Below are 23,772 nucleotides of genomic sequence, written 5' to 3'. Positions count from 1 at the left end.
TAAAGCCTTGTCCCGCGAGTCAGCCAAGCATGAACTCACAAAAGGTGCATATGGGCTCTGCGACACTTACGATGCTAAGGTCTCCCCGTTTCAAGATATCCCACTAGAGTGACTAACTTCGCTCTGCAAATCCCACCGCGCAATCCCCTATGCTATCTCAACACCCATCAAAACAATGGCCCAACAAATGAGGTTGAGCACGAGAGTCGACCCCCCATGTTCAATGAATTGCGGCCGAGGGCTTATCAGGTAGGCCGGAGACCAAACGCAAGACCAACTGTCCTATTATCGGCCCTGTCCCTCAAAGCGGTATGTCCTTCCGGTCCACCTAGTCCCGGCTGGTGTCGTAGTTCCGATGAGAGTCGCCTGTCCTGCTAGCACGAAGCAGCGGAGTGGTGTCGGCCGCAGCATCCGCGTCCTGACGGTCACGGGCTGTTTGCAAGTCGGATCGCCCGTTGGATGATTCATTCGCGTATCGGCCCGGGGTCTCATCATCGAAACCGTTAGAATGCGAATGCGATCGGCCCAAGAGCGGTGACGGCGACTTCGAGACATCAGCGCCGTTGGCGTTAGCACGAATCTCGTAGTAAATGGCCAAATATAGAAGCGCGCCTTGCATCGTGGCGGTCATGACAAAGATACCCCACGAACTCCAGCCGGCCCAGCCAAGTCGGGCGAACAAGCTCGCCGCGAAAACAAAACCGCCAGGTGTTTGGATGCACATCATCGGAATGCTGAGGCTGCCCACATGCTTGAGGTGGTATGTGGTCCAAATCTGGGGGATGTACTGAACGGCTGCGAGGAGGGCCGCCATGACGCCGAGGACATTGGCCCATGTTGGTAGATGTTCCTTGGCCACGGTGGATAGTACGCCGGTGATGACGATGACAGCGAGGCCGTGGAGCAGGGTCAAGGACGCCACCAACAATGCAGTCTGCCACCTTGGATGCGCTTCATCCCCCTCTTCGCTTTCGACGTCGTCGGCGGAATGGTATCGGAAGAAGACGAGAAATAGGACGAAACTACGCAGGTGATTGTTAGTTGCGGTTTTGCTCCCCAGCCATCAAGGTACCCACATGAACGCGAAGCAGATCCACTGCACACCCAGTTGGGCAATACCGAGCAGACCGGCAACGCAGTGGAATGTCTCAAGTTCGCTGCAGCAGGCCACATCCTGGCGAGACTTGGGAAGAAGCAGAATATTCGCAAAAGCCGAAGTCCCGGAAGTAGTGCCGAGCAGGACAAAGTAGGGAGAAATGCCCTCGGAGGTGCGGCGCTTGATGATACGGAAGTGTTGGGGGAGGTAGCTGATGAGCATGCCGATGACGATAACGCTATAAAACAGTCAGTAAGCAGACCACGGAGTCTCCTGAAGCGGCCGTACATCGAAACGATGAGGTTAACAACGCTTAGATCGCGAAGCTCCTCGCAACGGTCCTCGCCAATCAAGGCTTCCATCTTGGCAACTTGCGGTGGGTTTCGAGCTCTGTTCGATTGCAAGAATGGAGGTTGGTCAGGGGAGATCGGATGGAATCACGCCTAGAATCGAAATTGAAAGCGTTGTCGGGAGAGAAACCCAAGAGGCGATGAAGGCGGTTCTCGAGGTCGGCGGTCCGCGCGTTGTCGGGTCGAACGGGCGAGGAGCGGCGCGAGAGCTGCAGCTGCTGCAGGTGAGCTCCTGTGGCAAGTGGGGCCGTAGGCACCGGTCCGCTTTTGTCTGCCGCTGTGTGGGGCCGGACAGGGAAGTGTCGATCGGGAAGTGCAGTGGCTCGAGTGGGCCAAAGACTAAATAAAGTACATACGAAATACATCCATCACACGAAAAACATCCCTTCACACAAAAACAACTACACTTCAAGGAGCCGCTCGCAAAGGTGGGCGAATGCCCGAATAATTGACCGCCCAATATGGATCCGCCCTCAGTCAACCTCAAGGCTTTAACAAACAAACCCAATGGGTCGATACCAACCAAAGATTCAGACGACATTCGCGATTCCTTCTTCAAAAGTGTGCAATGGTACGTCTCACACAACCTATCTTACCTCCCACCTCTTCTGACAACGGTTTCTAGGTCCGCTGATGGCACAACCCTCTTTACGTCATCCTTCTCCAACCGAATAAGCACCTTTGTCCTCCCCGAGACCCTCCTCCAACCGCGCGAGTCTCCCGTAGAACTCATCGCCCACAGCACCCGCACCCTCCCCGAACCGACCAGCGCCATTGCCCCGTGCCCTTACTTCGCCCTGGAACACCCCTCCACCCAGACCCTCCTCACAGCCAGCACCGACCACCCAATCCACCTCCACCACGCCTTCCTCCCATCACCATCGTCACCATCACCACCACCGCCCAACCCTCAATCCGACGACCAAAACCAAGACAACGCAGACGACCACACCACCACACCACCCCACCCCACCCCCACCCGGACCCAACAACAACCCCCGCCCCTCGCCTCCTTCCGCCTAATCAAGCACGAGACGGAGGCCTACCTCCCCATCGCCTCGCTGATCTGGCCCGCGCCGGGCACGCACTTCGTCGCGGGCACCGCCAACCGCATCGCCCTCTTCGACGTCTCGCGGCCCGACGCCCTCACGCCGGACCCGCTGCTCTCCATCGCCACCATCCCCTCCACGCGCCACCTCGCCAAGGGCGGCGGCGTCGGCATGAGGGGCACCGTCTCGGCGCTGGCGGCGCAGCCGATGGCTGCTGCTGCCGTTGGGGGTGGTGGTGATGGTGGGGGGTGGGGTTTGTTGGCGGCGGGGACGTGGACGCGGAATTTGGGGCTGTACGATCTTGTGCGCAGCGGGGAGTGCGTGGCGACGTGGAGCGCGGCGGGCGCGGCGAAGGAGGCTGGGATTGGGGGTCGCGGGGTGATGCAGACGGTTTGGTCGCCGTGCGGGCGGTATTTGGTGGTGAATGAGAGGGGCGCCACGGGGCTGCTGGTGTATGACCTGCGGGGCACGCATCGGCTGCTGGGGACGCTCGAGGGGAGGGGTGGGATGACCAATCAGCGGCTGAGCTGTGATGTGTTTCCGGGGACGGAGAGCGCGGGAGGGTTTGAGGTGTGGGCGGGGACGAAGAATGGGGGTGTGGTTGTTTGGGAGGGTGTCGGGAACCAGGAGGGTGCTGTTCAGCCGTCCTGGGACTGGAAAGCTCATGAGTCGGCGGTTGGCGCTACGGCGATGCACATGAGCGGGTCGGTTGTGGCGACCTGCTCTGGAGCGTGGAAATTTGTCGATGACGACAGCTCTGATACTTCCGATGAGTCCGGTTCGGAGACGAGAGGGCCACGACGCAACAGCTCGAAACCCCGGGTGGTGGTTGAGGAGACTAGCGTCAAAGTATGGAGTCTTGGACCAAGCATCTCGTCTCCGGCTGAGGGAGGAAACGCCGAGGGCGGTGACGATGAAACATGACGGCAGTCGCTGCGCTGTCCATCAGCGGAACATATTTAATTGCTTGCACTCTTTTTGGTACTTTGAACGACCAGTAAGTTGAGGACAATCGAACATTCAGTCTGGTGCTCAATGCTAACAGCTAACCGCTAAGGTTTCCAGAGCGACGTTTATCTCCAGAGAAGCAATCATTTCCAACATGCAAGTGTCGTCGTGCGGTTATACCACTAAATGAGCAACCAGGGTTGGCACCCTAAAACCCTCCCCAACTCGGTACCGCCCGGGAGTCCAAACTGCCTCCATCAACTGCTCTCTGGCCCCAAGGATCGTCAAGCGCATCACTCACGCGATCGAGGACTCCCCTCCCACCAAGCACCTCCCCAAACAGCTCGACCCTCCGCTCCCTCGACATGGACACAAAGAGCGGCAGCCCAAACATCTGCCCATCCCCGCCCCCAACAGCCGGCCGTCCGTCCGGCACCTTCAAACTCCCAAGCACCACCTGCGCGGCAAACACATTCATTCCCGCCCGCCGCAGAAACACCTCCCACAACGTCTCAACCGGCAGCAACATATCCGCCACGCCCGCCGCCTCCCCCACATACTCACAAACCATCGCCGCAACCCACCTCGCCAGCGTCTCCACCCCACCACCCACGTACACCACCCGCACCTCCGCCGCCTTCAGGCCGGCCGCAAACCCCTGAAACTCAGCCAGCGCCCGCGCGTCCGACGGCGACAGCGGGCCGGCCGTCTCGCTGTGCCTGTTGCCCTCCGACACGAGCACGACGACGCGCGCGTGGCGCGCCGCGACGTTGCCCACCACGCGGCAGAAACCCGTCGCGGCCACGCTGTTGCTGCTGCTGTTGCTGCTGCTGTTGCTGTTGTTGCTGCCGCTGCCCGGCAACGCCCGCTGGCGCAGCTGCACCATCGTCGTGAGCAGGATGCCCGTGGCTGGCGAGACGATGATGTCTGCTTCCTCGAGATCGGGGGGACGCAAGCCTGGGTTCTGGTTGGGTGGGCGGTGTTTGGCGTAGTCGCGTGGGATTAGTTCGATGGTGGGGAGGAGGGTTTGGAGGTGTTGGGTTAGGGGTCTCGAGACGGTGGTGGATATGACGATGCGGGGAGCGACTGGTGGAGGGCGGATGGGTGGAGCGAGGGCGGGGATGGGCTTGGGAGGGGGAGGCATTAGCCTTGCTGCCTCTTGCTCTTTTGAGCGAGATGAAGATGGTGTTGTATCGGGCGGACTGAAAAAAGAGCTGTGGGTGAGCTTCAGCTTCTTTGGGAAGTTCATCTCGAGGAAATTGTCCACGAGCGGCGCGAAATCAGTGTATTCGCTCATGAAGCCCCGTAAAACATTTGTCGACGGGATCAGGGCTCCATCGATGATGCCAGTCGCGGATATATCCGAGGAGGCTGCCGATACCCGATCTCTCTTCGCGCTGGGCTGCCGCCTATGGAGGGTCTCATCGATGAGACGCTTTCTCCCTCCCAGGAGCGACGTTAAGTCTGCCGGTGGCGGCATGGTCGTACCTACAGTGACGGATGAGTTGTGTTGCAACGCTGGTGTCGATAATACTTTGGGAGTTGGCGTTGTCGCTCCCGAGGCGGGGCCTCGGAAATTGGTTGGCGATGTTTGCGTGGACAGGTGGAGTGGCATCAAACACTCTTCATCGTCGTCATCCTCCTCTTCTCCCATCCGGAGAACCATTGGGCCCGGTTCCTTGTAGACACAATCCGCGCTGGTCAAAACATCACAGTCTCCGCTCCTTCTCAGAAAGACCTCGAGCACCTCGGTGTCAACTTCGATATGTTCTGACACCAAGCTCTTCTCCTTGATATGGGCGATTGGCACCCACACCATTTTCTGCTCGGCAGCTCTGTTGTGCGGCCACTTGGGACACTGCCAGTCGGCAGTGCTCTCTTCACGGAGCAACCGAAACATTGCCTTAGCCTCCCAGAGGCGCTGTTCCCATTCGGGAACCGGGATGGTGAAGTCCAAGACTGGAATGGGAACTCTAGTAGTAGCATCGAGCGGCTGAAGCTTTTCCTGTTCCGCATGTCTCATCACGGTGGCTGCACTTTTCTGAAACGCCGACACGAGTTGACCCGTCGGGCCATCTGACCCGGAGAGCGTGTCGCTGCTCGCTATCAGCTCCTTTGCCCCTGCCAAGTCGTCGACTTCGAGAACTTCCCCAGACTCTAAGGCATTTCCAACATCATCGCTGCGTGCAAGCAAGGGCACGTCTATTTTGAGGTCTCGCGGGACCGGTTGTGGGGATGATGGTGGGATGGGCAGCCGGAACTCTCCTGCCCTGATCATTTCCGAGATATCAATATCGTCGTACCTTCCGGGTGAATCGTTATTTTCCAAGGTGTTAGCCCAGAACTCGACCTCGTCCTCGAATATTATTTTTTCGGCCGCCGCAATGTCTTGACTAGGGGTCGATATGGGGTCACAAGGCTGTGGCAATTCGCAGGTCTCATCTTCAGGGACGAAGCACTCCGGATATGCCACCGCCAGGGGGCTCAAAGGGGGCGTCAAGTGCTCCAGGGCTCCTACCTATGCGCTTCGTTAGCTGTGAGCATCCTGGTTAATCCCGATTCGTCTTACCCCTTGGTATGGAGAACCTGTCCCAACAAAGTCCCAGTGGTCTTTATCCGTCAATCCTGATTTCAGGCTCTGCATCAGGTACACAAGTGTATTTTTGGTTACCTCCAGCGTCTCATGTTCGATGGCCTTCATCTCCTCCGCATCCCTTTGAAGCAGGATCCCGGGGAACTCGACACCTTCACCGTGTGTAATGTCAACTGGGTGAAGTGGTAGACGGTGGTCTGGCAACGACTCCTTCAAAAAGGTGTTGACTCGCCTTGTGAGGCGGCGGCAATCGGTACCGTGGTCACTGCGAAGTGCTGGGGTTTCCAGTTTTAGGCTGCTCCATGCAAACGTCCCGTTAAAGCACTGCTGCGAAACCCAGTCTGCCAGCTCATCGTCCTTGCATCTTCGGCAAACCTGCTGGAGTATTTTCAGGGACGCGGCCGGCATCCGCCATTGCTCCGTGGTCGGAATAATGACACGAAAGATGCATTCCTGAAGCTGAGGGGCTTCGATCAGATGTCCCGCTTGGACGTCCGCGATAGTAGAGATAATAGCTTGATCAACCTCGACCAGCCGTTTCCAGTCAAGTAGAAGGCTATCGATTGTCAAGCCGTTGCATCTTGCGTACTGGTCTGCGTTAATGGTCGAGCAGCGGCTCTCTATTGACGGCGAGTAATGTCCCCGGATGGACTCTTTGAGCGAGATGAGGTCATCTCCAGAGTTTAGCTCCATACCGTGAGGCTTAATCAGTACCTACCTATGCAATGCGTCAATAATGGGGGGCATGGGGTTTCTGGCTTAGTTGTCGCCGAAGAGGATCGTAAAAGCCATTATGGTAAACAGCGTCTCGGGGCTGGTGGCGGCAGCAGATGGGGAGAGAACAAATGGGATTATTATCGCGGTGTGCTAATTGTAGGTATTGATGATAACTTCCTGGAGGCAGCGGTTTATTCTCGTCAATTCCAACCAAACTAGGAAATCGCACCTGCCATTGTGTTTGTGTTCGCTGCAGCAAGAACCAGGCCAGTCCGCGACTGCCTCAGAGGGGGTCCCCCATCCACCACTGACAACCCGTCAACGCAACTTGAACCTAGAACACCCATTGCCAATCCTCGGGCAGCTAACATTTATATCTAGGTCGCTCCTAAAATGGAATGCCACCCATAATGCTCCCCTGTCATGTTGGAGAAAGCCCCCGAGAACACGTCCGCCTTATAACCATACCCCAGGGACGAAAGGATTCGCACTTGGCATCCTTACTAGAATTCACCAACAATGACTCCGTCAGACAGCCTTTTCCTTTTGAAGTAAAAGCGCGGTTCCTGTTGCTTACCTCCCGCCGCTGCCAACAGGTCAGCGTACCTGTATGTTGACCATCTTATCTGCCAAGACGTCGCGACAACACCCCAACACTCCAACAGGCATGACCGGGAGCAGTCTGCAGGTTTACACTGGTTTATTGGCGGGAAAGCTGACAACACTCCGTAAACATCGATACCATCATCTTAGCACACATATCCAACATTCGGGTGTAGGTGGTTCCTGCACAGCAGCATCCCTTTCCCCCCCTTGGCCCCCTTTTTTGCGCGCCCTCGCCGCGACAACCAAGTTTCTCAACACCAAAAGCAAAGCATTCTAAATTTGATTGTTTGGAATCGTACGATTAAATCATGTATTCAAATCTCTGACCATTAGACACGCCACCAAAAAGCCTGTTCACCCTCCTCACTCCGCATGGATGGCCGGGGTCATGCCCGGGTTGCCCACAGATGTGACGGCCACTCCCATGATATCTTATGTACTGTACAACTCACCTCTCGTGCATAGACAGCTTGGCACCGGCATCGGCACGAATTACCAGGATCGAGAGAGGTCTCGGCCACGCCGACAGCAGTTTCCGGCCGGACATGCCCCCGGAGCGCTGTGATTGGCTTCCCCAGCCGTGTGGCTTGCCAGAGGCCAGCTGAACCACCATCAGCAACGAACGCACGCGCACGACACCGGCAAGCATGAACGACAACTGACAAGCCGGGGCCGAAATCCGGGGAAACAAGCTTTGGGTGGTGAGACACACATCAAAGGGGACACGGGGGCGTCGGAAACGAAGATACGTACGTCATTGTGCTTCTATCCCCCCTGTCTACGCCGCTTGACGCGGCCCTTACGCCATAGATGCATCTAGCTGGATGCCGGGCAGCTTTAATTCATCCACGGTAGCACTGCATGAGGTTGCAAACCGTTGAAAACCTGATCCTTGCCGAGGCATGGCCACTCAACTTCCAAGCTTCTCCGTGTTACTCGAGCCTTTAGTGAGACTAACGACCTTTGCCCTAGCGGACCCAAGATAGTTGCAGCTGGCCAGTGGGCATGGAATGTCGGCGCCAGGCACCGTATGTTCTATTGATATGAGGAGATCGTTGCATCTTCTGAGCCTGCGTGTATAAGGAACAGAGTAGATATGGCCATTCCAGGTACCGATAACCCCCTCCCACCAACCACGAACGACCCAGTGTTCAACTAATCCACCTCAAAAACTCCCTCTCTCTCAGGGAAACCTTTGGTATGCTCCATCTTCCAGGAGCATGAGATCACCCAGGGCGTAGGTGTCATCCTGGGTATCCGCTCGTGTGATTCCCGTGAGCGAGGCTCCCGCTTTTATCCAACCCCGCAGTCCTGGCGACTCCATGTTCTCTCCCATGTTTTTATCGATTTGGTGTTGGCGTGCAACTGTAACTTCCATCGGTCATGCGTTTTTAAATGAGTGAAGTATGGGCTCCTCGTCAATCCTAACCGCAAACCGTTGCAACCCCCACGGCGGTCGGCCCGGATCAACGGAGTCGCCATTCGGCGGCGTAAATGTCCCGACATTGTGGGCCTAGGTCCGACGATCAAGCGTATCCTCGCTCGACAGGTGCTCGCGTGCAGATCCCTGTTTGAGCAGCGGTGATTGTCGGCGGGACACATCCGGAAGTCCCCGGGGGCGGCCCGTATCCGTGACCCCAGGGCCTCGAGTTGTGATAGTCGTCAACCAAACAGACTGTGTAGCCCCGTGGAACTCATCACATCGAGCCAGTGGGTCCGGCGAGGGAGTCCAATCTCTTCATCATACGCGCTCCAAACAGCGCGCATAAGTTGTTTTGCCACGCCGATCGGTTTGGGGGGCAGGCAGATCTCGAGTTGATCTAACCTGCTCATGATGAGATAGCGCGCTTCGGAGATTTTGATCGCGTTCTTAGAGATCCCAGCGTCAGGCAGTTGAAAGTCGGGTTCCGTGGCACCAGGGGCCGGTGCGGTTGGTGTGTTGACATCCGTGTTTAGTAAGTACTTATCGTTCCCGCTCCGTAGCGGGACTTTGCTGCCCGTTTCGTATCTCAGACCGCTGCCCGCACAGAGACAGAGAAGGGGCTGAATGCAGCTCAGACTTGCCGGTGCGACCTTGCCGAGCACCTTGGTGATGACGTGTAAGACCTGAGGAGACGCCCATGATTGCCAAATCAAGGAAACATCGGCGTCCTTAAGGTTCGGGTTTCGCTTGAGGCTTAGATCCGGGAATGTCTCGTAGAGCTGCAGGAGCGCGCATAAGCGGTACGCCTCACTCAGATAATGCAAGGCCTCGGTAGAGCTGGTTGTCTGTGAAGGCTGAGGGCATCCGGGGAGCCCCGGGATAATAATCGACAGCAACGACTCCTCCACTTTCGTCGCTTCCTTGATGTCCCTCATTGCGCCTTCGAGGATCCGGTAGCTCGTTCCACCGTTGAGCCTCCACCGGACACGGGATCTCCGGCAAAGGGCTATTGCCTTGCCAAATAACCTTAGAATGTCGGAAGAGACGCCGCTCCATTGGTGTGGGACTGTGGGTAGGAGGGGCCCTTGGGTCGTCGGCTCTGGCCAGCTGAGCATGTGCTTGAAATCGATCTCCTCGTCGCTGACAACGCTGCGAAGCATCTCCTCGTAGACGAGACACCCATTGAAGAAGTCGAGTTGGCCTTGGGAGCTGCTGTCCAACATCCGTGTATTTAACCGCCTCAGCACCTTCCGCGCCTCTCTCACCGATTGTTGTCCGAGCTGCCGGGCCTCCAACCAACACATGGACGAGCTCATGCAAAAGAGGGAGAGGAGGAGCGCTGTGGGGAATCCCGGCCGGCCGCCGTTATGGAACGCGTCGAGTTCTTTTCCGATTGCCTGAAAGGCGTTGCGCGGCGCAAACCTGGCCGTGTCTTTCATGACGTGCGGGAGCCGCTCAACAAGAGAGGCTGCGGATATCGCTTGCAGGGCGTAGAAGACGGTATCCGAGCTTTGCCAGAGGCCTTCTGTCAGCAGCCGATACGGGTTAGTCGGAGAGTCGAGGGCCGACCACGAGGGGCAGACCGATTTAAACCAGTGCTCGATCAGAAAAGTCGGCATGTCGACCACCGGTTGGTACATGGCCAATTCGCGTGCCAGGTCAGGCTCGTCCGGAGACCCTGCGCCCCCCCCAGGCACCATGGGGCCTGCCCGAGGGGAGAGCACGGGAATCAAGCTGGCATAGCTCTCGGCGCTGGCTACTAGGTCCTCGTACTGGGTCGGGGGAGACGGCGTTGACGACGGTGGGGATGAAGTTGTCGACGAGGGTGATGCGGACGCCGATAGCGACGCCGATGCTGACATGGGAAGAGAAGTCCCAGGGAGCCCGAGTCTACCAGTGGGGACCGGAACCATGAGCGAAGCCTTAGTTCCATCATGGCTGGGGCTTTCGGAGGCGGTCGTGGGCGTCGAGGCGATCGACTCGGAGGCAGCGGTGACGAGCTGGGTAAAGTTTGCGGGGCCGCTGGTGTTTGTTGTTGTCGGTCTCTCGTGCTTGGTGGACCACTGGAGCCGCTGCTGGTAGCCTGGACAGTCGTACCCTTTTTGGGCACAGTTTTGGCACCCGGGCTTGGTCTCATCACACCTTAGCTGTTGAACTGGTCAGTGGATCTGGTCTCCTACCCAGGGCTCCCCTCAGTCTCCGTGCTGGTGCTGGCAGGGGCAGCCAGTGTAAGGCATGGCCGGGGACAACAAACATACCCGCCTGACCTTGCAAGTCCGACAGCCGCTTCTCGACTTCTGCCTGTTCTTCATCTTGGTTCTGTCATCCTCTGGTCGTTCCACTGTTGCCAAGCAGGGTTGTCGTTGGGGTCCCGGGTGGAGAGCTTGGGGAGAAATATCACAAAAAGGTCAGGCGCATCAGAAGCCGTCGTCTCGTCACCAAGGCCATCGCGCATATTCAGCTGGCGACCCCCCGGCGTAACCGACCCGGCAGATGCGCAGCTCCCTCAACCCATGTTGCCCACGATCCCCTGGTGCAGCGGCCAATCGAGGCAGATCCCGGCAACCTCGAAAGGCCTGTCAGAAGCCTGCTGGGCTAGGCGGGGCACGACCCACACGCCTCAACTCGTTAAGCCAACCGAGGACCGGGAAGGGCGCCACCAACAACAACTGGGAGAAGCCGAAAGCATTTGCGGAAATGGGCCGAAATTTGCGGCCGCAGCTCCGTCTAGTTGTGGTTGGTGAGGAGCAAGACCCGATGCTCCTTCGTACCTGTACAAGTACCTATCCCACAGCCACCCCGTTGTTCCCTCTCCCACACGTGCTCCGCGTCAATTTCCTGGCGAGACCCAAGGCGAGACGCCCTGATTGCCGCCGTTGACGACATGGCTGATGAAGAAACTGTGACGGACGAGGCGAGGGTATGTAGGACCCGCCAACATGGCTCGCGTGGAGGTGCCTCCGCAGATCTACCCAACATCCCTGCGCGTCTGGTTTTGGCCGGCTTGGTGATGGACAGCACTAGGCCAGTTTGGTTGGTCGGCTGGCCGGTCATTCCCGCAGTCCGCTCCTTTTCGAATATCCAATGTCGGCGCACCGGCGGTCGGCCCGTCGCCAAGCCGGAGGCTGAACGGCAGCCGGGTTGCTGACATGGCACGGCCAAGGTGTCGCTTCCGAAGGACGTGGTTCCGCATCGCGAGATGGGAAAGTGATGTACGCGGCAGGTGTTCTTTACACAGGGCAGAAATTTGGAGAATGGGCAGCATCGGACAGAAACAGAAGCTGCAGTCTTTAGCGGGGCAATAGGCAGCTAGGCGGGAAAAAGCGGCCTTAACCTCGATTTTCAGGCACCCAAGTGATAAAAAACCCACTCCGAGCGTCGGCCGCGATGAGGCGGCCAAAATTGATAGGTCACGAATTTTTTACCACTCACACCTTCCCTTGGGCCCAAATCAGAACCGCAGTTTACGGCGCTCTTGGTTGCTTCGAGTCAACTAAACGGAAAAAAAGAAACGATCATTCACAATGGCCGCCGGACCGGGAGAGGCCATGGCCCACAGCGCCTTCGACACCATTTTGGTGCTCGACTTTGGGTGAGCGATGAGGGGCCTTGAATGAGTCAAAAAATGTAAAAAAGATTTACAGTAACTGACTCGATTTTTATCAAACAGCTCACAGTATACCCACCTGTATGTTACGCCGGCTTCTGAAGAACAAAGACGTCGTCGTCGGACGTCGTCATTCTCGCTCAAACGGCCCGGGCCATGAAAAGCGAGGCAATCTCATGGACATATGAAACCGTACTGACCGCGGTGTGAAGGATCACTCGCCGCCTCCGTGAGCTCAATGTCTTCTCGGAGATGCTGCCGTGCACCCAGAAACTCTCGGAGCTCAAGTTTGTCCCTAAGGGCATCATTCTCTCGGGCGGACCCTACTCTGTCTACGAGGAGGGCAGCCCTCATGTCGACCCTGCGGTATTTGACCTGAGTCAGTGCGACCTCTGATACTGGCTTTTTTACTTGTGGCTGACCCGTTTGAATTTTTAGACGTGCCTATCCTCGGCATCTGCTGTATGTGTTTGCCGCCCCGTAGCCGGTTCCAATCAGGAGCCCGCAGCTAACGTTTGGGGGCCACAGATGGCATGCAGGAGCTGGCCTACCGCCTCAACCCGGACAATGTCATTGCTGGCACCCACCGCGAATATGGCCATGCCATGCTCAAGGCGCAGTCCATCGATAACCACGTTGACCGCCTTTTTGAGGGCATCGAGGAGTCCATGCGGGTGTGGATGAGCCACGGCGACAAGTTGGCCAAGCTACCCGACGGTTTCCACACGGTTGCCACGTCGGACAACTCAGAGTATGCCGCCATCGGCCACCAGAGCAAGCCAATTTACGGCCTGCAGTTCCACCCTGAGGTTACACACACCCAGAATGGAACCATACTCCTCAAGAACTTTGCCGTCGGCATCTGCGGCTGCAAACAAGAGTGGACCATGCAGAAGTTTCTGGAAGAGGCGATTGCCCAAATTCGCCACACTGTCGGTGAAAAAGGGCAGGTGTTGGCCGCTATTAGCGGTGGCGTTGATTCAACGGTCGCCGCGAAACTCATGGTAAGTTCCGGAGCCGAGATGGTGGTCCCCATGGTCCCCGGGGAGCTGAAACTGACGGTGTGCAGAAAGAGGCGATTGGTTCCAGGTTTTGGGCCGTGCTTGTCAATAGTACGTAATTCTCTGCAAGCCTTGAATTTAGCACCGACCCGGGCTAACGGCATCGAATCAGATGGTGTTATGCGCCTGAATGAGTGCGAACAAGTCAAAAAGGACTTGTCCGAAGCGCTTGGCATCAACCTCACCGTCGTCGAGGCCTCGGAGCGGTTCCTTGATGGCCTGAAGGGTATTGATGACCCCGAAGTATACGCCCCCCCCCGCAAATTACGTTTCATCCGAAACACCACTGACACCCTTCTAGAAAAAGCGGAAGTTCATTGGTATGTTTCACATGCATGCTCCTTCCCGAATCCCACCTCCCAACCAGTGGGAATGGATCGTTTCGAAATTAACCGCTGAAAAGGTGGCAAGTTTATCGACATTTTTGAGGAGGAGGCAGTCAAGGTATCCCCCACCCCCAAGGAGAACCTCCCGCTCTGATCGACAAGGGCAGCTGACGAGTGGCAGATTGAAGAAGCCGCCGCTAATGACCCAGCCAAGGCTGGGAAGATCGAGTTCTTCATGCAGTGAGTCGCCAAGTGGCAGGCAACGCACACCGCATGTTTACTGTTTACTGAACTCTGGCAGAGGTACCCTCTATCCCGACGTGATCGAGTCGCTCTCGTTCAAGGGCCCTTCGGCCACCATCAAGGTTAGCTTGCTTTATTGGATCCGAACGCCCGGAGATGCTGACGGTTGTTCTTAGACCCACCACAATGTGTATGTCTACTCGCCCGCCGTCGTCCCAATCAGGCCGCAAAAGAAAGACTGACTCCAGTTTCAAGTGGTGGCCTCCCCGCGCGGATGGCCAACGGACAGGGTCTCAAGCTTATCGAGCCCCTGAGATCCTTGTATAAGGTTTGTTCCCCTTAGTGCTCCACCCATGACGTGACTTCGTCGAGACTAACTGTCAAATAGGATGAGGTCCGCGGTATGTGGCGCCTCGAAAATCAAACATCGCTTCGGGATCCGCCCTCCCCCTGTGAGACAAGAGACTAACGAACCTGCAGCGCTTGGGCGTGCTCTGGGGATCCGGGAGGAACTTGTGATGAGAGTACGTCCGCGGGCCCCTGTTTTCCCCGTTGCTGCCTTTGCTAACCGGCTTCCAATAGCATCCTTTCCCTGGCCGTAGGACAGACCGCTCCTTTGCTTCCAATCATCTTGTACCAACACTGACCACTTCCCAGCTGGAATTGCCGTCAGGATCTTGGGTGAGGTGACTCCGGAGAAGGTTGAGATTGCCCGTCAGGCCGACCATGTAAGAAACTCGTTCTCGAGGCTGTCGTTTTGATTATGGTTATTCTAACATTCCCTTCCAGATCTTCATCTCCGAGATCCGCAAGGCGGGGCTCTACGACCAAATCTCCCAAGGTTTGCTTCCACAAAACTGTAATAATTTGGGAACGCAAACTGACTTGTTCGATAGCCTATGCCGCCGTCGACCCCAGTCGCGCCGTGGGCGTGATGGGTGATAAGCGAGTTTATGGTTATGTATGCTAGGCAACCCGGGTTCTGCACCCGTTTTCCTGTAGCTTGTTACTAATTCTTGCAGATCATCGTCCTCCGCGCCGTAACAACGATTGACTACATGACGGCCGAAGCTTTCAACTTCCCTTGGGACTTCCTCCAGCGGGTCATGAACAGGATCGTCAACGAAGTTCACGGGTATGTATTCACAACTCATCTCGCCGTTGCGCCTAGTATCGCTAATATGGTCAACAGCGTGTGCCGCGTCGTGTATGATGTCACCTCGAAGCCACCCGGGACCATTGAGCTCGAGTAAGAGCACGGGGACACAATGACTTCTTACTGGGGCAATGTTATGGACGCAAGACTTCGGACCGAGGGCCTAGGGTTCCAAATACATGGCATGGCACGTGATGGGCCGGGCCGATATGCGTGCTCACACAGGTGTTCGGAAGGATACCACGATGCCGTCATAAAATTGGATTCGGGTTGACGGTTACGATTCGTTGATCATGATAGACCTCAATAAAGCCCCTCGAAGATTGAGATCTGCAACGTACCGAGTGCGCATCACCCTCGATTTGTTCCATTTGTGCTTCCATAGCATAACTGATTCCCCAACCCAAAGCATCCCCGTATGTACCTTGACCCTGAGCCTCAGGTCTCAGCCTCCCCTTCCATACAAGGAAACCCTAGCGCCTGTCTCAAAAGGTCAGCACACCACCCTAGCAACCACACACCGAAGCAAGAAAAGAGCACTCACCTCCCCAGCAGTCACCCTCTCCCCACTCTCAAACCGCAGCATCCCCTCCACCAACCCCAACCACCCCCCCTCCGCACCACCGGGCACCACGCCCTCCCACCCCTCCACCGCCACGCGGCCCTCAAACACGCGATACATCTCGAACGGCGGCGTGCGGAACCCGACCGCCTCGGGCCACGTCGCGGGCGTCGGCGTGCCCAGCGTCCGGAACACGCTCAGCACCAGCCCCAGCTGGCTGCCGTCCTCGTGCGCCGGCGGCGAGTCGAACAGCGGCCGCCGCAGGAAGCACTCGGCCAGCGCGGCGCCGGCCGCCCACAGGTCGATTGCCGGGCCGTAGCCGCGGTCGCCGAATAAGGTTTCGGGCGCGCGGTACGGGCCCGTGCCGACTTCGAGGACTTTTTGCGTGGGGGGTTCGCCCCCGGCCGCGGTGGGGGAGAGGGTTGGGTGCCAGGCGGTGCCGAAGTCGGAGAGGTGGATCTGGGAGGGCGTGGTCGGGGATGGGGTGGCGAGGAGGATGGCGGAGGGTTTGATGTCGCGGTGGATTATGGATTCGTGCGTGTGTAGGTGGTGGAGGGCGCGGAAGAGGGCGGTGAAGATGGTGCGGATTAGGGGGGTTGGTAGAGGGGAGGAAGGGGGTTGGTGGGTGGTGAGGAGATGGCCGAGGGTGAGGGGGGCGTAGGGGAATACCAGGACGAAGTTTTGGGTTTGGGGGTCGCGGAAGGTTTCGAGGAGGGGGATGATGTTGGGGGCGTTGGAGGCGCGGAGGGAGGCGAGGATCTTGGCTTCGCGATCTGGGCTGTGTGGCTCGATGTTGTGGGTTTCCACGATCACTTTCAGAGCGCGGGCCTGGGCACGGTAGACTTCGGCCGTTACACCGCTGGCGACGTAATGGCAGTTTTGGTAGTCGCCTATGGTGATTCCCGGGGATGAGTCTCGGTCGTTGGTCTCAGGGGGAGGTGTTGCTGATGCCGCCAAGGCGGATTCAGGGGGGTCAACACTGGGGGTTGGCGGGTTGCAAGCTGCATCATACTCTTCCTGATGACGGTCAGGAATTGGTTTTTTTTTTTTTTTTTTTTAAATTTTTCCTGTCTTCAAACGAGACCTTGACATACCCGGTTGGCCGCAGTCTTGTATGCCTCATTTTCAATCTCAAAGGCGCTCTGGCTTAGACCGAGCGCTGTTACCACTTTGGTTCTATGGAGATGCGTTAGGCCAGGCCTCATACAGTTCTGACTCGAGGTCCTGCTTCTCACAAACTCTGAATATTATCATATCGCTCTGAAGCCGTGAGCGAAGCTCGCCAGTCGGTAGAGTCGGCCATTTCGACTTGCACCCAAGAACGTGATCGAAATGCCAGGCTCGACTCAGGGGTTACAAATTGCACCGTTGCCGGGGATACCGGGTTGGGCGAAAAAAAATAAAAAATTGTTGACGATGGTTCCTGGAATTTTGTTTGTCATTCAGAACATTGGGATGCCCGTGCCCGCTGATAAATCTAGCAATGTGGCGAAGAGGTGGTGAACTGAACTGTGAGATTTTCTTTCCAGGTTGAATTCAATATTGATGCCAGGGTCCACTGGCGACAGGCAACATTCTGCAGGGTCTTCAGGGGTTTCGAAGCAATGCTTGTTCTTGGGGCTGCGCCGAGGGGAGCTCTGACGAGCTTGAGCCGGAAGCCTCGAACCCTTCAGCCGACGATGGATTTCTGAGCGGGTCTTGGGAGCGGCAGTGTGGAGCTGCATTAAACTTCAAGAGCATGAGTGATTGGCTGATTACGGACAGCTCGGCGCTGACCAGGCTGATGACTCCACAAAAATGCGAGCTCCATCTTCATCCACCCTGACATCAATGCGCCCGCCGACTCGGCCGTTCCTCCTTGCATGCCGCTTCAACTTCGGACGCTTCTAGCCGCGGCCTTGCGATCGTTTTGTCGTTTGCCCGCCTTGCCATCATAACGAATTGCTAGCGATATTGCTTGCGATTCCAGTGTTATGCGTTGATTAGGTGCCCCCTTCGCTGTCGTCAGGTCGCGTTTCCGACTCATCCCCCCAAGATGGCCTCCGCCGACGACCTCTCCCGGTCCGAGTACCCGGCAATGCTTGTACGACTTCCCCAATGCCGCCTGCTCTTTCTCCGTTGTGCACAATCATCTGACCGCTGATCTTTCGGCATGTTCTAGGCGAACCTGCAACCCAGCCAGGCCGTGCAAGCGCTGTCGGACCGGGTCAAGCGGATCACACGAGCCAACCAAGAGATCGCGGATTGGCTTCAGGTACGATTATAGAATATGCTGCGGGTTTGAGGGGTGTGAGGCTGAGACCATTCGTAGGAGCGCAGGAGAGTCGAAGAACAATATGTTGCTGGCCTCCGTAAACTGTTGGTCTTCAAGGTGCCGAGCGCTGCAACGGAGCTTGGGTTCGTCCGGCCATTCCCAACCATTCTACCGGATTCCAAACTAATCAATTCTTTTGATAGCATCTTCCAAGCACCATGGGACAAGATCCTCAGTTCCACCGACGGCATTGCTGCCTCCCACCAGCTGTTCGCCCAGCGCATCGACAAAGACGTCGAGTACTCGCTCCGGAACTTCCAGAACAAGAAGGAGATGCAGCACATGCAAACCATCAGTTCGAATCTGAATACAATGGCCAGGGAACTTGACGATGCCACCGAGAAGTCGGAAAAGCTGAGCCGAAAGGGAGGCAGGGCCAATGCGCAAAAGGTTGACCAGGCCGCGGCGAGACTCGAGACAGCGACCCAGACATGGGAGTCACAGGCGCCCTTCATCTACGAGACCCTCCAAGCCCTGGACGAGCAGCGGATCAACCATTTGCGGGACGTCTTGACGCAGTTCGAGACCCACGAGATCGACCAAGCGACCCGGACTCAAGCAGCTGCGGAGGAGGTGCTCAACATCATGCTCGAGGTCAACACGGCGGCGGAGATCCAGAACTTTGTGCAGAAAACCACTGCTGGGAAGCCAAAGATTGAAAGGAAGTCAACGACACGGCAACCAACGCCTGTGACCCCAACTGCCGCGCCCCCAAGCATCACCGCCGACGACGTCAGCGAGCACTCGGGTCAGAGAGACAATCCTCCCGGTATGCAGTAGACCCCTCACTCGACGCCCGTACCGGATTACTAACAAGAAGATTTAGAATCAAAGTTGCGGAGTCGAATTGGCACCATGCTCGGCCGCCGGCGACAGAGCATTCACGGCGGCTTCGGCCAACTCGGGTCCCCTCCGAAGAGCCTCGGTGCCTTTTCGCGCGGTATCGGGAGCAGCCATAGCCAAACGCTATCTCCCCGAGCCTCATCCCACAATTTGGCCGATTCGCAACACAGGCTACCGTCTCTGGCCGAGAGCCCAACGCCGGAGCAAGGGCGGAAGTCCAACGCCGAGAACGAACCAGCGAAGAAGTCCCATGAAGGCACAAACGGGGTTTCCGGCGGAGAGACATCCAAGGATAGACAGCACTCACAACCCAGCCTCCTCAACGGAACCGCTGAAGATATCTTTGATGCCACCCCTCCTCCATCTCAACCACAGCAGAGCAAGGAGGAATCGGGCAAGGACGCCGACGGTTTCACGATACCGCCGGAGATGAATGACCCTATCTCCCAGGCGCAAAGGGACGCGGTAGCCGAGGAAGGCGACCATATGTTCAAGCTGAACATCCAGAACGAGCCCATCCCCGAGGAGGACCAGGACGCGAAACAAGCGGCGTTGTCCAGCGTTGCGAATGCCCTGAATATGGGAATGCCGTCACGGAAGGCGGGGACAGTCCGAGGCAGGAGAGATGTTCGGAATACTGTTTACATGCCGTCTCTGCCGACTCAGGAGATCTCCTCCGAGAACCCCTTCCCGCTCTCGCCTTCATTGCCAACAAGTGCGACGGTGCCAAAGCTCCCGCCATCCATGACATTTTCTTCCGAGACGAGCCATGCTTCGGACACCCAGTCTATCCGATCCGGCACCTCGTTCGGCGGTACATCATCGTACACTGGCGTCACCCGGTTGAAGCACCCGGAGATGCATGGGCCTGCATACGGACCCGGTTTGCATTCCTCCATCATCGAAACCGTGTCTGCTAGCTTCCAGGACGGGGAACCCAACTCGGTGAAGGTCACCGGCGAGATTGCGCTCGCCTACGTGCCCGACCCCGATTCCCCTTTCGCAGGTAAAATCCCCGCTCCACCTTACCCTTATCCCCAGCTCACAGTCGCAGATCATGAAACGATCCGCCTCAATAAGTTCCCTCTCCTCGAATCCATCGGTCCCAACCGCGTCTTCGTAACCAACACCGCCGCTCCCGACGAGTTCTCAATCGACCTGTCCCACCTCAACACCACCACCTCCGCCTTCACCTACCGCGTGCATGCCGAGTCAGACACGGCCCTGGTATCCCAATGCCCCATCGCGATCCACCCGGTCTGGAAGCCGCAAGCCGACAAGCTCGGCCTCCTGCTCCAGTACCGGCTCAACCCGTCCTGCGCCTTCCCCCGGCCCCTGACGCTGTCCAACGTCGTCTTCGTCGCCACGTACGAGGGCGCCCGCGCGAGCGGCGTGCAGACCAAGCCGTCGGGCACGCACCTCAAGGACAAGCACATCGTGTACTGGCGCCTCGGCGACGTCACCCTGACGGACGACTGGGCCAAGATCATCTGCCGCGTCATCGGCGAGCAGAACGCCGAGCCCGTGCCGGGCAAGGTCGAGGTGAGGTGGGAGTGGGCGCCGCCGGCGCATGTGGACGCGGACGCGGACGCCGACGCCGGCAGCGGCATCTCGCTTGCCAGGTTGCTGCCCGAGGGCAAGGGCAAGGGCAAGGCCGCCGAGGTCGAGGTCGAGGACGAGGATCCGTTTGCCGATGCGAGCTCGCCGCCGGCGTCGCCGGACCCGGCCGCGGGGCAGGAGAGGGCGTGGGCCGAGGTGCCCGTCGTGAGGAGGCTGGTGGGGGGAAAGTATGAGTCGAAATAAGGGGAGGAGGAGGGGTGGCGGGTGGAGCGTTGAAGTAATGATGGGGTTTTGTGTCTTGAAAGCTTGTTTTGAGTTTGCGGCAAGCGGTGGATAGATCGAGTTTCAGCTGATACCGTGGGGGGCGTGTTTTGAGAAGCGATTTCATTTGTTGTTTTGTTGGCCGGGGTTCCGGAGTGGCCCTGAGAAGCGTTGGAGAATTGAGACTGCACATAGTTGTACATACCTACATATCTTCCTTTGTTGATTTCATGGTTTGGACACGAGGTGGTTCAAACGCCAGCGGTTGGGCATATTATGATGATATTCCTACTTCTGTGGCTCGAGCAAGAGCCGTTCACTTGAATCGAAGCGGCGGCGTTTAATACCAGTTGAACCTCAAGATGGGAGCAACAAAATAAAAGCAAATCACAGTGGTATATTTCTCCCCTGTCCCCAAGCAAGCAGTACGTCCCCTCTCTTAGTTTAGATTAACCTCGGATGTCCCAGATCTATGAACCCTCCACCCTCCCCCCAGCCCTCGTCTGCTCCTCCCAAAACTCCAGCGTCAACGCCGCCAGGAAACACGGAACACAGCCACGCTCGCGCACCCAAAACTTGATATTATCACCAATGCGCTGCGCAAACGCACTGCGCGGGCCCCCACCAACCTTCATGGTCCCCTTCTCACCATCAAAGACAATACTATTCTCGTGCTCGTCGGTCTGGGACGGGTGGTAGACGCTCTCGACGCGCATCTTGCCGCCGGGGATGAAGGTGACGGTCCAGCCCAGGGTGCTGAAGACGGCCTCCTTGAACTCGGCCGACTTGGCCGCCCACACCTCCTTGAGCCGCCGCGCCGACTTGTGCGCCGACGCCGTCTCGGCCCGCGCCTCGGCCACCGCGCGCTGCGCCGCCGCCAGCTGCGACGCCGGCACCGTCGCGAACAGCGTCGGTTGCCGCTCGATGTGCGATACCAGCTCGGCGTTCTCGAGCTTGAGTGCTGCCAGTGTGGCCGCTTGCGCGGCTTCGTGGTCTGAGGTTGGGTTCGAGCGCAGGGAGAGGATGCGGGTCTGGAGTTGGGCTTGGGCTGAGGTGAGCTGGGAGGCGGTGACCTCGTGCTCCTTTTGGAGGAGGCGGTGGGCGCTTTGGACGTCGGACAGCTCGGATTGCAGTTTCCGGTTCTTGCGCGCGAGCTGCCCAAGCTGCTCGTTCTCGGCTTCGTCAGCCTCGCGTGGGCGTTTGCTCCCAAGAACGGGCTGGACTGGGCTGGCGGAGGCGGACTCGATGGAGCTGATGTCCGCGTGGAGAGTGGTGACCTCGGCTTTGTATTTGTCGACGAGGTCCTCGAGCTCTTGGATTCGCTTTAGCTTTTGGTGATCTACACTCTCTGGTTGCAGTGTCATGTCCTCCATGTCGAACGTCTTAAGTTGTGCCCGGAGATATTCGACTTCCTTGACCGCGAGAGCGCGTTGTCGGTCAATGCGCGCACGAGCTTTGTCGCTACCACCAGCGGAACCCCCCGTTGTCCTCAGCTTTTCGATCTGATCGAGAAGCCTGCCCTTCTCGCCCTCCAGGGACTTGATGATGTTGTCGCGGTCGGCAATCTCGGGTTGCAACTCTCCCAGCTGCTCGACGAGAGAGGCAGAGTGCAAACGTTCTGATACCAACGCCCTGGCTACAGCTTCAGGGGAGTCGAACTCGTTCTGACCATCTGCACCCCCCTCGCTCAGCAGGTACCCTGCCCAGGACCGCCTCTCATCCTCTAGCCTCTGCCTCTGCCTCCGTTCTTCGTCGAGTTCGTTCCGAAGCGACTCGGCTGTTTCTAGTTTCCGCTGTAGAGAGCGTTTCTCTTCTTCGACCACCTCCACAGCCTTGTGGATCTGGCGGAGATGCTTCAGCTCCGTCACCTGCTCCCTGTTCTTCGCCTCCAGGTTGCGGATGTGTGTGACCTGGTCGGATAACTCCCTTCGGATGACGGCGATGGTCTCGGCATCGCCGGTTTGCGCCTTCAGCCGAAGCACGTCGGCTTCTAATCTCCCAATTGTCTCGTCTCGCTCGATCAATTGTGATTGGGCTTTTTCCAGAACCTCTTCCCTTGCCCTGCTCTCTTCTTCCAACTCGTGTGTGGTGCGTTCTGACGAGGCCAGCTTCGCCCTCAGGTCGATCGCCTCTCGCTCAGCCATGCGCGCAGCCTCGTCTTTGGCTGCACTAAGTTCCTCCAATTGCTCTTGAAGCAACCTAGCCTCCTCGAGAGCATCTCTTGCCTTCCCCTCGAGCTCGCGTTTTTGCTGCTCCTTTTCCGCCCTCAACTCTTCCAGTTCGTTTTGGACCGCCTCAACTTGTCGCTGCGCCTTTCCCTTCTCCGCCTCGGCGGCCTGTTTCGCCTTGAAGTCGTCCTCGGCCCGTCGCTTGGTATCGCGCATCTCGTTTTCCGTTTGCAATCGCGAGAGTTCCTTCTCTTGCTCGTAACTGCTGATTTGGTATTGCAATGTGCCAACCTCGGCCTTGAGTTCCTCGATGCGTTTTCGCTGGGTCTCGTATTCCTCGGCGTCGGCGGGTGGGCGGTTCTCCTTGCTACTTTCGCGGCTGACATTACTCGCGATGGTGGCCGCGCGCCCTCGCGGAGGGGACGGCCCCGAAGGGGGGCCGCCTTGTCGAGAACTCGGGCGCGCCATGGCAGTGCCGCGGGGCGTGGTGTTGTTAGATTCGCCGGTGAGGATGTTGTAGGACGGTTGGGCTGTCGTGCTATTCCGAAAATTAGGTATCTGTGGATTGTCAGTACCGCAATTGTTGTCACGACGCGTTCCTCGTTCCCCTACCCTCGATTCCCGGAGCGAAGTGTTCGGCCTCGGAATGCCACCACTGATGGTCGCTCGGAACTGTGAACCCCCGCTGATAGAAGGACGCCGCGCGGACCCGGGAGGATCACCTTGTGGTGTGAAGGATCTCATCGTCGATGGCGACGGACGCGTTTTGGGTTGACTTGGCGTTCGCGGCATTGCGACGCCGGCGATGCAACTGTTTAGCAGAACAAGTTTCAACTCGCTGTTCTTATTGGCTAAATGGTTGTCGACCCAAACAGTCGGTTGCGGGATC

The 23,772-nt window shown here is 57.7% G+C and overlaps 8 protein-coding genes across 8 annotated transcripts; 3 read left to right on the top strand and 5 right to left on the bottom strand.

Annotated features, from left to right (window-relative positions):
* Position 1: 1 nt before the first annotated feature.
* B0H64DRAFT_184413 (uncharacterized protein) lies at positions 2-1,655 on the bottom strand. The gene is made up of 4 exons (XM_062798976.1): positions 1,385-1,655; positions 1,077-1,334; positions 71-1,022; positions 2-6 (listed from the first exon to the last, which is right to left on the bottom strand). Exons 1-3 carry the CDS (start codon positions 1,456-1,458, stop codon positions 329-331), a joined length of 1,026 nt encoding a protein of 341 aa, XP_062657837.1. The 5' UTR covers positions 1,459-1,655; the 3' UTR covers positions 2-6; positions 71-328.
* A 139-nt stretch (positions 1,656-1,794) lies between these two features.
* Positions 1,795-3,565, top strand: B0H64DRAFT_184367 (uncharacterized protein). The gene is made up of 3 exons (XM_062798974.1): positions 1,795-2,017; positions 2,072-3,492; positions 3,553-3,565. Exons 1-2 carry the CDS (start codon positions 1,908-1,910, stop codon positions 3,417-3,419), a joined length of 1,458 nt encoding a protein of 485 aa, XP_062657836.1. The 5' UTR covers positions 1,795-1,907; the 3' UTR covers positions 3,420-3,492; positions 3,553-3,565.
* On the bottom strand, positions 3,494-6,866 carry B0H64DRAFT_475801 (uncharacterized protein). The gene is made up of 2 exons (XM_062808122.1): positions 6,013-6,866; positions 3,494-5,961 (listed from the first exon to the last, which is right to left on the bottom strand). The coding sequence occupies exons 1-2, from the start codon at positions 6,727-6,729 to the stop codon at positions 3,652-3,654; spliced, it is 3,027 nt and encodes a 1,008-aa protein (XP_062657835.1). The 5' UTR covers positions 6,730-6,866; the 3' UTR covers positions 3,494-3,651.
* Positions 6,867-8,879: 2,013 nt separating this feature from the next.
* On the bottom strand, positions 8,880-11,184 carry B0H64DRAFT_184363 (uncharacterized protein). The gene is made up of 2 exons (XM_062798973.1): positions 11,041-11,184; positions 8,880-10,929 (listed from the first exon to the last, which is right to left on the bottom strand). Exons 1-2 carry the CDS (start codon positions 11,092-11,094, stop codon positions 9,022-9,024), a joined length of 1,962 nt encoding a protein of 653 aa, XP_062657834.1. The 5' UTR covers positions 11,095-11,184; the 3' UTR covers positions 8,880-9,021.
* A 1,007-nt stretch (positions 11,185-12,191) lies between these two features.
* Positions 12,192-15,370, top strand: B0H64DRAFT_184227 (uncharacterized protein). The gene is made up of 21 exons (XM_062798972.1): positions 12,192-12,374; positions 12,453-12,470; positions 12,602-12,768; positions 12,828-12,851; positions 12,918-13,393; positions 13,459-13,501; positions 13,563-13,693; positions 13,752-13,770; positions 13,854-13,894; positions 13,958-14,016; positions 14,078-14,141; positions 14,196-14,209; positions 14,275-14,347; positions 14,408-14,420; positions 14,500-14,543; positions 14,602-14,617; positions 14,677-14,747; positions 14,809-14,860; positions 14,916-14,980; positions 15,042-15,154; positions 15,212-15,370. The coding sequence occupies exons 1-21, from the start codon at positions 12,307-12,309 to the stop codon at positions 15,270-15,272; spliced, it is 1,632 nt and encodes a 543-aa protein (XP_062657833.1). The 5' UTR covers positions 12,192-12,306; the 3' UTR covers positions 15,273-15,370.
* On the bottom strand, positions 15,321-17,403 carry B0H64DRAFT_463027 (kinase-like domain-containing protein). Its single transcript, XM_062807576.1, has 4 exons — positions 16,973-17,403; positions 16,832-16,913; positions 15,720-16,754; positions 15,321-15,655 (listed from the first exon to the last, which is right to left on the bottom strand). The coding sequence occupies exons 1-4, from the start codon at positions 17,038-17,040 to the stop codon at positions 15,614-15,616; spliced, it is 1,227 nt and encodes a 408-aa protein (XP_062657832.1). The 5' UTR covers positions 17,041-17,403; the 3' UTR covers positions 15,321-15,613.
* Position 17,404: 1 nt separating this feature from the next.
* Positions 17,405-21,134, top strand: B0H64DRAFT_343603 (muniscin C-terminal mu domain-containing protein). Its single transcript, XM_062801285.1, has 6 exons — positions 17,405-17,820; positions 17,899-17,991; positions 18,049-18,134; positions 18,195-18,820; positions 18,878-19,900; positions 19,949-21,134. Exons 1-6 carry the CDS (start codon positions 17,773-17,775, stop codon positions 20,695-20,697), a joined length of 2,625 nt encoding a protein of 874 aa, XP_062657831.1. The 5' UTR covers positions 17,405-17,772; the 3' UTR covers positions 20,698-21,134.
* On the bottom strand, positions 21,135-23,719 carry B0H64DRAFT_343598 (spindle assembly checkpoint component Mad1). Its single transcript, XM_062801284.1, has 2 exons — positions 23,496-23,719; positions 21,135-23,441 (listed from the first exon to the last, which is right to left on the bottom strand). The coding sequence occupies exons 1-2, from the start codon at positions 23,673-23,675 to the stop codon at positions 21,186-21,188; spliced, it is 2,436 nt and encodes an 811-aa protein (XP_062657830.1). The 5' UTR covers positions 23,676-23,719; the 3' UTR covers positions 21,135-21,185.
* Between the last annotated feature and the right edge of the window lie 53 nt (positions 23,720-23,772).

The sequence above is a fragment of the Chaetomium fimeti genome (genome assembly GCF_033439085.1).
Source record: "Chaetomium fimeti strain CBS 168.71 chromosome Unknown B0H64scaffold_5, whole genome shotgun sequence".
Taxonomy (NCBI): Eukaryota; Fungi; Ascomycota; class Sordariomycetes; order Sordariales; family Chaetomiaceae; genus Chaetomium; species Chaetomium fimeti.
This window is presented reverse-complemented; position numbering and strand designations above follow the sequence as displayed.

Bases quoted from the DNA above. Each gene is read 5' to 3' on its own strand.
- B0H64DRAFT_184413 (XM_062798976.1), bottom strand. From the start codon at position 1,458: ATGGAAGCCTTGATTGGCGAGGACCGTTGCGAGGAGCTTCGCGATCTA. The intron at 1,335-1,384 runs GTACGGCCGCTT...ACTGTTTTATAG, and splicing joins GTTAACCTCATCGTTTCGAT to CGTTATCGTCATCGGCATGC. The intron at 1,023-1,076 runs GTGGGTACCTTG...TCACCTGCGTAG, and splicing joins TGGATCTGCTTCGCGTTCAT to TTTCGTCCTATTTCTCGTCT.
- B0H64DRAFT_184367 (XM_062798974.1), top strand. From the start codon at position 1,908: ATGGATCCGCCCTCAGTCAACCTCAAGGCTTTAACAAACAAACCCAAT. The intron at 2,018-2,071 runs GTACGTCTCACA...AACGGTTTCTAG, and splicing joins TTCTTCAAAAGTGTGCAATG to GTCCGCTGATGGCACAACCC.
- B0H64DRAFT_475801 (XM_062808122.1), bottom strand. From the start codon at position 6,729: ATGGAGCTAAACTCTGGAGATGACCTCATCTCGCTCAAAGAGTCCATC. The intron at 5,962-6,012 runs GTAAGACGAATC...CGAAGCGCATAG, and splicing joins CAGGTTCTCCATACCAAGGG to GTAGGAGCCCTGGAGCACTT.
- B0H64DRAFT_184363 (XM_062798973.1), bottom strand. From the start codon at position 11,094: ATGAAGAACAGGCAGAAGTCGAGAAGCGGCTGTCGGACTTGCAAGGTC. The intron at 10,930-11,040 runs GTATGTTTGTTG...CCAGTTCAACAG, and splicing joins GGACTTGCAAGGTCAGGCGG to CTAAGGTGTGATGAGACCAA.
- B0H64DRAFT_184227 (XM_062798972.1), top strand. From the start codon at position 12,307: ATGGCCGCCGGACCGGGAGAGGCCATGGCCCACAGCGCCTTCGACACC. The intron at 13,394-13,458 runs GTAAGTTCCGGA...GACGGTGTGCAG, and splicing joins CGGTCGCCGCGAAACTCATG to AAAGAGGCGATTGGTTCCAG. The intron at 14,748-14,808 runs GTAAGAAACTCG...ATTCCCTTCCAG, and splicing joins TTGCCCGTCAGGCCGACCAT to ATCTTCATCTCCGAGATCCG.
- B0H64DRAFT_463027 (XM_062807576.1), bottom strand. From the start codon at position 17,040: ATGGCCGACTCTACCGACTGGCGAGCTTCGCTCACGGCTTCAGAGCGA. The intron at 16,914-16,972 runs GTGAGAAGCAGG...GCATCTCCATAG, and splicing joins TATGATAATATTCAGAGTTT to AACCAAAGTGGTAACAGCGC. The intron at 15,656-15,719 runs GTGAGTGCTCTT...CTTTTGAGACAG, and splicing joins AGAGGGTGACTGCTGGGGAG to GCGCTAGGGTTTCCTTGTAT.
- B0H64DRAFT_343603 (XM_062801285.1), top strand. From the start codon at position 17,773: ATGGCCTCCGCCGACGACCTCTCCCGGTCCGAGTACCCGGCAATGCTT. The intron at 17,821-17,898 runs GTACGACTTCCC...GGCATGTTCTAG, and splicing joins CCGAGTACCCGGCAATGCTT to GCGAACCTGCAACCCAGCCA. The intron at 19,901-19,948 runs GTAAAATCCCCG...TCACAGTCGCAG, and splicing joins CCCCGATTCCCCTTTCGCAG to ATCATGAAACGATCCGCCTC.
- B0H64DRAFT_343598 (XM_062801284.1), bottom strand. From the start codon at position 23,675: ATGCCGCGAACGCCAAGTCAACCCAAAACGCGTCCGTCGCCATCGACG. The intron at 23,442-23,495 runs GTAGGGGAACGA...GACAATCCACAG, and splicing joins CTTCGCTCCGGGAATCGAGG to ATACCTAATTTTCGGAATAG.